The sequence below is a fragment of the Bufo gargarizans genome, chromosome 2 (assembly GCF_014858855.1).
Source record: "Bufo gargarizans isolate SCDJY-AF-19 chromosome 2, ASM1485885v1, whole genome shotgun sequence".
Lineage (NCBI taxonomy): Eukaryota > Metazoa > Chordata > Amphibia > Anura > Bufonidae > Bufo > Bufo gargarizans.
In genome coordinates, this window is record NC_058081.1 from 290487074 (window position 1) to 290496997 (window position 9924).

General features: G+C 43.2%; 1 protein-coding gene across 1 annotated transcript; it reads left to right on the plus strand.

Annotated features, from left to right (window-relative positions):
- Window positions 1-4370: 4370 nt before the first annotated feature.
- On the plus strand, window positions 4371-9532 carry LOC122927982. Its single transcript, XM_044280384.1, has 7 exons — window positions 4371-4395; window positions 7930-7989; window positions 8066-8176; window positions 8254-8334; window positions 8409-8623; window positions 8722-8881; window positions 9167-9532. The coding sequence occupies exons 2-7, from the start codon at window positions 7943-7945 to the stop codon at window positions 9225-9227; spliced, it is 675 nt and encodes a 224-aa protein (XP_044136319.1). The 5' UTR covers window positions 4371-4395; window positions 7930-7942; the 3' UTR covers window positions 9228-9532.
- The last annotated feature ends 392 nt before the right edge of the window (window positions 9533-9924 follow it).

Genomic DNA, 9924 nt, shown 5'->3' on the forward strand with positions numbered 1-9924 from the left:
TTTTGGACAGACAGTGTAGTAAAGAAGAGAAGATTGTGGTCAGAAAATGGGAAGGGGGAGTTGATATGAGGATGAGAGATCACTCTACCATACAGCATAGGTGGGTGCTGCATGTAAATGCAGTTTTCACCTCCTGTAATGAACAGGCAGACGTTGTATGTCTGTAAAATAAATTTAGTTCGTTTTCATGATAGATACAGTAGTTATAGGTAGAAGTGCTGAATCTTTTTGGCCCAGCAGTATTGGCAGGTTTAGACGGGCCAATGGAGTGGCCCATTGTTGGGAAGGAAGTGTTCCTTCCTGACATTCAGCTGCTCGCTCAGTGAAGGAGACTGCTGCATTTACATGAAGCGTTCTCCTTCACAGTACATTCCCTTAGGAATCATTGTTTCTGGGTGGCAGATCACTGTCCAGAATCGATGATTAGTGGTGCCTGCACAATTGACAGGTTCACCCGATGAGCGAGCGTTTTGCTTGTTCATTGGATGATCGGAGACAAATTTACACAGGCAGATTGTCGGGAATGAGCATTTGCAGGAGTGATCGTTCATGATAATCAGCCTGATAATTGGCTTGTGTAAATCCACCTTAAAGCTGTTGTCCGTGGACATATCCCCTTCTTTACCTAAGCAGCAGCCCCTCTGAGATGAGCATTTCTGTAGATCTGGTGACATCCATCTAGCAGTGTAAAAATATAAACAAAAAGCACTTGCCTTGCGCAGTTTAGCACATGGCAAGGGAGAGCCTTGGAGCGTGTAATGTTTCGATGCTCATCTCAGGGGGCTGCCTGGGTGAAAAAGGGGATATATCTGAACATGAACAACCCCTTTAACATCTAATATGGATGAGCAAATAAGTAAGGTTTAATTTTACTTTCTTATCTCCATTTTATGAAGTGTGATTTAACAGGGTTTGACCTAACTTTATAGGATACTCAAGCTGTCTGTATAATTTGCAGTATAAGTAATGGCACTAGTGATACAAAGGTGACAGCTGCTCTGACTGCTGTATTTGCACTAAACAGTTATGACTTCCTTTTCTACCTAAAGAGGCGAATGAGACTGGAAAACTCCCAGCTTTGGCATAATAGACAGCCCATGATAGAAGATGTTTTAACATGGGACCTTGCTGCTAAATAATATCATCTTCAATTTTTAGGACTCTTTGGTTGTATCTTTTTTGTATAATCATTGGTAGACTGTTTTTTTTTTGTCTAATTTATTTATAAACTACATATACGGTATGTTGTAAAGATGCCCATTAGCATCATCTAACAACCATCAAGTGTGTATGGGGATCAGGCGTGTTGGATTTCAACATGCAAGATCACTCTTCCCATTTAAAAACATGCACCTTAGGCCTAGCTAAGTGTGTATATTTATGGGGGAGTTGGTAGGCATAGCTGGGCCTCTAACACTTTGTGTAGCTAAGGGTCCATTCACACGTCCGTCAGTGTTTTGCAGATCTGCAAATTGCAAAACACGGACACTGGCAATGTGCATTCCGCAATTTTTGGACCGCACATCCTTGGAAGAAAGACGAGACAGAGGGGATAGGATAGAAACTTTTAAATACATAAAGGGAATCAACAAGGAAAAGAGGAGAGAATATTTAAAAGAAGAAAAACTGCTAATTTAGGACTAATTTAAAAGAGGGGCAAAGGTGTAAAAGTAATATCAGGAAGTATTGCTTTACTGAGAGAGTAGTGGATGCATGGAATAGCCTTCCTGCAGAAGTGGTAGCTGCAAATACAGTGGAGGAGTTTAAGCATGCATGGGATAGGCATAAGGCCATCCTTCATATAAGATAGGGCCAGGGGCTATCCATAGTATTCAGTATACTGGGCAGACTAGATGGGCCAAATGGTTCTTATCTGCCGACACATTCTATGTTTCTACATCGCCGGCACTATAATAGAAAATGCCTAATCTTGTCCGCAATTGCGGACAAGAATAGGACATGTTCTATTTTTTGGCGGAAACGGAAGCACAGATGCGGAAGTGCTGATTCGGACATGAGACGGCACACACTTCTCTTCCCTTCATACAGCTGATCGGCAGGGGTTGGCGCTTGTTGGACCCCCGCCGATTTGACACTGATGACCTATCCTGATGATTGGTAATAAACATTTAAAGTCTAGAGAACCCCTTTGACCTTGCATGTTTATCAGGTAATCAGCGTAACCTTTACACTGGCAGATCATGGACAACGAGCGTTCCTTGAAGGATCACTTCAAGGACGGTTGGATGTACGTACAGTCCCAACTAGGCTACTACAACTAAATTTAATATTAGTGCACTTTGCAGGTTTCTTCTTACTATCATTCTCTAGTGAAATATTCTAAGTGGAGGAGGATTGGATCTTATAAATAACAACAATGGGTATCAAAGCCAGTATCAGATATCCAAGTATCACTTGCCTTCATATAAATATTTTCCCTGACAAAACAATAATAAAGCCATCAAATAAGATGACAGACTCAGTCTTTAGTCCTAAAGTTAACATGCCTCTGATGTCTTTGGTAGAAATATGGTGAAAAATTCCACAGGTAGCATTTCTGTTGGAATTCATCAATGTCTGAAATATTTGGAATGTCTCTTTTGACTGTTGGAATGTCTGTACTAAACAAGCTACATAGTTTTGCAAAGAATTAGCTAGTTAATCAGTTATTATAGTGTCAGATACCAGATCAATTACATCTGACTGCCCTTTACTGTGGTAAAACACAAATAAAATCTCATATGAACGCTTGTTAGAATGATCTGCACAATTATCATTAGGTGCAATAGGGCCTCAAGAATGACCTACTTATCTACAGACATATAGAACAATCTGGAATGTGTCATCAAAGGGTAAGGCTACTTTCACACTCGCGTTTTGGGTGGATCCATCATGGATCTGCAAAAACGGTTACAATAATACAACTGCGTGCATCCGTCATGAACGGATCCATTTGTATTATCTGTAACATAGCCAAGACGGATACGTCATAAACTCCATTGAAAGTCCATTGATCCATTTTCTATTGTGCCAGATTGTGTCAGAGAAAACGGATCCCTCCCCATTGACTTACATTGGGTGCCAGGATGGATCCGTTTGGCTCAGTTTCGTCAAGCAAACAACGCTGCAGGCAGCGTTTTGGTGTTCGCCTCCAGAGCGGAATGGAGACTGATCGGAGGAAAACTGATGCATTCTGAGCGAATCCTTATCCATTCAGAATGCATTAGGGCAAAACTGATCCGTTTTGGACCGCTTGTGAGAGCCCATGCCGGAAATTAGCCTAAAACTTACATTTATGAACAATGGTTCTCAAAGTACATAATAGATGTAGTTTCTTATATTGTATGATAATAAAGGTATGTCTGTTCTAGTAGTGATTTTTTTTTAGAGATAGGATCATCTCTTCACCTTTTGATGACCAAGTACAAATAGATATGAAGGATTTGACTGAGTTCTCAAGTAGTAATGAAAAACATGAGGCACAGAGTTTTTACTAATCTACTCCTGATTAGAGATATTTACAAAGTTTTATCAGTTTAGCAAAAGTGATAATAAAGATATTTGGCCAGTGTAAGGATAAGATTAGCGATAAAATGCCATCAAACATATTTCAATATTAGCAGCAATATGTACAAATGCTGATCTTGTTGATGGAGATCTCATCTAAGGTCCACTGTTGTGCTACAGATGACTTTTGAACTAAATAGAATTGATGATCTTGAAAGGGTTGTTCACTAATGGTTTGATTTTTTTCAGCCCCGCAGTAGTGAGCATACTTACTTGATCCCCACCACTGGGTTCTGACTTTCCCCTGGACGTCACAGGTTCCAAGTCTCCCTGCATGAACATCCCCTTTGATGTGAGTCATGTGACCATCCCAGTCAGGGACTGGCTGCAGCAGTGACAGGTCACCCATGTGTCACGTGACCCAGTGACATAACATTTCACTGATGCGGGCACTCATTGGCTGCGGCAGTCATGTAACCTGTATCAAATAGTAAGTTGAGGAGCAGAAACCCAGGGGAGGGGATCAAGTAAATATGCTTACCACTGTGGATCCGGCCTGAAAAAAAGCACATCAAGGGTGAACAACCCCTTCTTAGTGACAACCAATATGCCTTTTTACTGATGTAAACAAAGGGGGTGTAGGCTGGACAGCTGGCTTTAATCAATGATATTATGTACTAAGGTGCCCATGTTCATTCAATAGTGCTCGTTCAGCTGAGAGCTGTTGCTCCTGACTTCCCCAAGGATCAAATCACTGGCTGAAGTGGGTCATCAATGCAGCCAGTAGTTGACTGAGGAACATTCTCTGCCTTTTCAAGATAGTAGCAGAAAGTGAGGTGCAGCGGGGACCTGATGCCGTCAGAATTGCACTAGTTGGGGATCAGTGGGGTTAGTAGAAATCCTGTTCTGTTTTTTTTACAGTATGTGCAGCCCCTGGGACATCCCCTTGTGCTTTAATATCCCTTTAAGACACGATTCACATGTCAGTGTTTTGGTCAGTGATTTCCATCAGTGAGTGTGAGCCAAAACCTAGAGTGGATGCTACACAGAGATAAAGTATAAGGGAAGAATCTGCACCTATTCTGTGTTGACACACACCTGGTTTTGGCTCACAATGGCCTCATGCACACGACCATAGTTATAGTCTGCATCTGAGCCGCAAAAACTTCAATGGGGCCGCAAAAGATGCGGACAGCACTCTGTGTGATGTCCGCATCCGTTGTTCTATTCCGAGGCCCCACAAAAAAAATATGGCATGTCCTATTCTTGTCCGTTTTGCGGACAAGAATAGGCATGTCTACAATGGGCAAATTGCAGAAGGCACACGGGTGGCTTCCGTTTTTTGCGGATCCGCAGTTTGCGGACCGCAAAAAACGGCACGGTCGTGTGCATGTAGCCTATCACTGATGAAAATCACTGACCGAACACTGACTGTGTGAATAAGGCCTCAATGTTAGCATATGAATCATCTGATTATAAAGTCCAAATTGCACCAAGTGATGAAGTTGAGGTATAATATAGAGGAAGAAACTATACAAATAGTTTAGTACGGAGCAATTTAGTAAATGTCTTAATTCACATTTATTTTCTGGGTCAAAATGAGTGACTGTCCCTCCAAAAAAGGGACACTTGGGAGGCATGTGCTCAACTCAGCCAAGTTTGTATATGGGGAGAGAGAGAGGAGAAAGTCGCTGTCAGGCACCTCATGTGAAGGCTTATCTCCTAGAAATGGGTGTTGAAATTTAACATACATGATCCTTTTCCTTCTTGACATCATCTGTTGGGAGTTCCTTATACACATTAGACTGTGAACAAACCTGCCATTTTCGGCTGATTCAGCCAACAATAGTTTAGTGCAGGGGCCCGAACTCAGAAGGGGCCCACCCAGGAGGATGGCTAAGTCTACTTTCACACTGGCGTTTTGGCTTTCCGTTTGTGAGATCCGTTCAGGGCTCTCCAAAACGGATCAGTTTTTGACCTAATGCATTCTGAATGGAAAATGATTTGCTAAGAATGCATCAGTTTGCCTCCGTTCCATCTCCATTCCGCTTTGGAGGCGGACACCAAAACGCAGCTTGCAGCGTTTTGGTGTCTGTCTAAGAATGCGGAGCCAAACGGATCCGTCCTAGGACATAATGAAAGTCAATGGGGACAGATCCGTCTGTAATGGCGCCATTTGAGTGGATTCTTATCAAAACGTTTTGCACACTGAGCATGCTCAGGAATTGCCCCCTCCCACAGCAGCCATAACAATCAGCCATCTTTGCAAACAGTCTTTGCAAACAAACTGGTAAGTATGGGAAGTTTTAATGTCTGTCTGTCTATCAATCTACCTACCTCTGTTTCTTTATCTCTTTCTTTCTTCCTATCTGTCTGTCTTTATCTCTCACAGGGGGGTCGATGGCACTTGTGGGGGGCAGGTGGCACTTGGGGGTCAGGTGTCACTTGAGGGGGCAGATGGCACTTGTGCGGGGAAGGTGGCATTTGGGGGGGCAGGTGTCACTGGAGGGGGCAGATGACACTTGTGGGGGGCATGGGGCACTTGAGGGGGAAGATGAAACTTGAGGGGGAAGATGGCACTTGAGGGGGGCAGGTGGCACTTGTGGGGGGGCAGATGGCACCTTTGGGGGGGGGGGGCTTATGGCACTGGAGGGTAGCTGAAGGCACTTGCTTATTCCATCCCATCTTCTCATCATCCGCCATCTGCCTCGCCTCAGCCGACGTGCCACACTTTTTCAGCTGTGCCTCTCATCCGCCAACGTGTCTCACATCTGTCGCTGTTCCTCACATCCACACTAATTTTATTTAGTTGAACTTCCACATGACCATGGTAATATTTCTCCTTTTTTTTTTCCTTAGCATTTTCATTCACTTCAACTATGAGAGACAGAATGGGGAGAAAGAATACAGGAAATCACATTGTAGGATTTCTAATGAATTAATTGGTAAATTCCTCGGTAAAATAAGTATTTGGTCACCTACAAACAAGCAAGATTTCTGGCCCTCAGAGAGACTTCTCTGTCCCCCACTTGTTACCTGTATTAATGGCACCTGTTTGAACTTGTTATCAGTATAAAAGACACCTGTCCACAACCTCAAACAGTCACACTCCAAACTCTACTATGGCCAAGACCAAAGAGCTGTCAAAGGACACCAGAAACAAAATTGTAGACCTGCACCAGGCTGGGAAGACTGAATCTGCAATAGGCAAGCAGCTTGGTGTGAAGATATCAACTGTGGGAGCAATTATCAGAAAATGGAAGACATACAAGACCACTGATAATCTCCCTTGATCTGGGGATCCACGCAAGATCTCACCTTATCGGGTCAAAATGATCACAAGAACGGTGAGCAAGAATCCCAGAACCACACGGGAGGGCCTAGTGAATGACTTGCAGAGAGCTGGGACCAAAGTAACAAAGGCTACCATCAGTAACACACTATGCCGCCAGGGACTTAAATCCTGCAGTGCCAGACGTGCCCCTGCTTAAGCCAGTACATGTCCGGGCCCATCTGAAGTTTGGTAGAGAGCATTTGGATGATCCAGAAGAGGATTGAGACAATGTCATATGAAACCAAAGTAGAACTTTTTGGTAAAAACTCAACTCGTGTTTGGAGGAGAAAGAATGCTCAGTTGCATCCAAAGAACACCATTCCTACTGTGAAGCATGGGGGTGGAAACATCATGCTTTGGGGCTGTTTTTCTGCAAAGGGACAAGGATGACTGATTCGTGTAAAGGAAAGAATAAATGGGGCCATATATCATGAGATTTTGAGTGAAAACCTCCTTCCATCAGCAAGGGCATTGAAGATAAAACGTGGCTGGGTCTTTAAGCATGACAATGATTCCAAACACACCGCCCAGGCAATGAAGGAGTGGCTTCATAAGAAGCATTTCAAGGTCCTGGAGTGGCCTAGCCAGTCTTCAGATCTCAACCCCTTAGAAAACCTGTGGAGGGAGTTGAAAGACCGTGTTGCCCAGCAACAGCCCCAAAACATCACTGCTCTAGAGGAGATCTGCATGGAGGAATTGGCCAAAATACCAGCAACAGTGTGTGAAAACCTTTCAAAGACTTACAGAAAACATTTGACCTCTGTCATTACCAACAAAGGGTATATAACAAAGTATTGAGATGAACTTTTGTTATTGACCAAATACTTATTTTCCACCATAATTTGCAAATAAATTCTCAAAAAATCAATGTGATTTTCTGTATTTTTTTTCTGATTATATCTCTCATAGTTGAGGTATACCTATGATGAAAATTACAGACCTCGCTCATCTTTTTAAGTGGGAGAACTTGAACAATTGGTCGTTGACTAAATACTTTTTTGCCCCACTGTATATCTGTCAATGGTCCTGTAAACATGTCCATATACAGCTTTTAATGTGCATTTGGTATGGTATTATGTCTAGTACAGATGTCTACAGAATATGACTGTAGAGGCCCACCAAGAAGGCGCCGCCGCATTCAGCGTCCTGTAAGTAAACAATAAAATTTTGGAGTTGGAAATATTATTTGATTCATTGTATTAATCAGTATGTTCTTTATTCTAGTCGTCTTCATCATCTACAAATTCTGGCACGCCTGCTGGGGCCGGCTCACCCGCTGTGCCTTCATCGTCACCAAGGGGAGGTGCACAAAGCAGGGACCAGGGCCGGCAAAAAGTATGTATATTTATATATATACTGTATATATTCTCTTAAAAAAATGTGTGGTTTGACTTTTTATTTTTTTCCCTTAGGAACCTTCGCCTAGAGCCCCTAGTCAGGATTCCCCAGTTCCCTCCAGAGCTCGTGGGAGAGCACGTGGCAGTCGGGGACGTGTAAGTTTCTAAAACATAGTTTTATTTGTAATTTTTTGGACTTTTAATAAAATGTGTTTTTCTTTTTCTTACAGGGATCCGGACACTCCAACAGGGAAGATGAGGGGTTCATTGTCCCTGAAATCAATAGCGAACTCCTCATCCAACTGGTGGAGGCGCGTACCACTTTATGGGATCACACTGACCACCACCATGCAGACCTTCAGCGAACTTCCCAACCGGAGGGAGATAACTTCCCAACTTTTTGACACCTGGGGGGATCTCTCCATGGCGGATCAAAGGAAATGTGGTAAGTAAACCAATATATACTGTAGTTTTAACACATTCATATTGTTGTTAAACTAACCACATGCTTCATTTTTTATTTTATTTTTTGTATTTTCACAGTTAAAAAGGTTATCACATGGTGGCGATCGATCCGGGACCGCTTCAAGAGGGAGTACAACCTTGAGGTTCAGGCCCCAAGTGGCTCCGGAGAAACCTCAAGGCCTCCATATATGTATACTGAGGCCTTGGGGTTCCTAAGACGGATGCTGGCGCTGAGAAGGTAACTTTTTAGAATTATAATTTTTTTAAATAATGGAAATAGCGTTTAATTTCCTCTCCCTCTGCGTGTAAGTGGCTGTGTGAGACAGAGAAGTGTTTTGTGCAGCCCCCTACAGTCGCAGGGACAACTGTTCTGTCCCTCTGAGTGTAAGGGGCTGTCTGAGACAGAGGAGTGTTTTGCCCCTCTGTTTCGGGCAGTCTTCATAAGGTAGAATGCAGCCATAGCATAGAACCTGGATGCTGTATTTGAAGGACAATTATTTCCTTTCCTTTTTTTTTCCAACAGAACTGCCAGGAGCACTCGGATGCCTGAGCCACCTCTTGAAGAGGATTCAACTCAGCCCTAACTACCATTATGGTTGTCGCCCAGGCAGTTGCATGATTTCCAGAACATAATAAAGAACGGGTCGTCGCAAATTATGCACCGCCCCCATTCCCAACCCCCACCACATCCCAAACCTACCCCCATCCCAAATCTATGCCATTCCCGACAACCTTCCCATTCCCACCTCCCTGAGCATGTGTTCCCTTCTGTTTCGTTTTCCACTTCTCCTCCCCACTATTTTCCTCCCACTTCATTTCAAACTGCCTCCTCCACACATGCTCGGGACCCCTCCACCTCAGACCCTTCCACTTTCCACGTCCCACAAATTCACCCTGCATCTTTTCCTGGGGCCTGTAATGTTTATGCCTATCAAGAGGACAGGGGAACTAGCATTGCCAGCCCCAGACATTCCACCCCTTAACAGTCCACCTCTCCTTCAAGATATCATCAATTATATATATTTTTTTTTTTTACTGTTATTATTTATTTATATATATTTCATGTTATTTTTTCTGCAAATAAACAAAAATTATAGTTTACTTGACTGTGTGTGTTTCATTGTCTGGAACAGGGGATTAGTAACCTTTGGCACTACAGTTGCAGTGAAATTAAAACTACCATCGGCTCACTACTCTGCGTTTATTATAATGCCCTTGGTTTTGGTTTCAAAACAGCCGTAGTGCCAAAGGTGGCTGTACCATGAACATGTCATGTAGCAC

What these genes read in the sequence shown, in the direction of transcription:
- LOC122927982 (XM_044280384.1), top strand. Translation starts at nt 7,943, where the DNA reads ATGACTGTAGAGGCCCACCAAGAAGGCGCCGCCGCATTCAGCGTCCT. An exon ending in GGGACCAGGGCCGGCAAAAA is followed by an intron (nt 8,177 to 8,253) that starts GTATGTATATTT and finishes TTTTTCCCTTAG; the next exon opens with GAACCTTCGCCTAGAGCCCC. An exon ending in GGCGGATCAAAGGAAATGTG is followed by an intron (nt 8,624 to 8,721) that starts GTAAGTAAACCA and finishes GTATTTTCACAG; the next exon opens with TTAAAAAGGTTATCACATGG.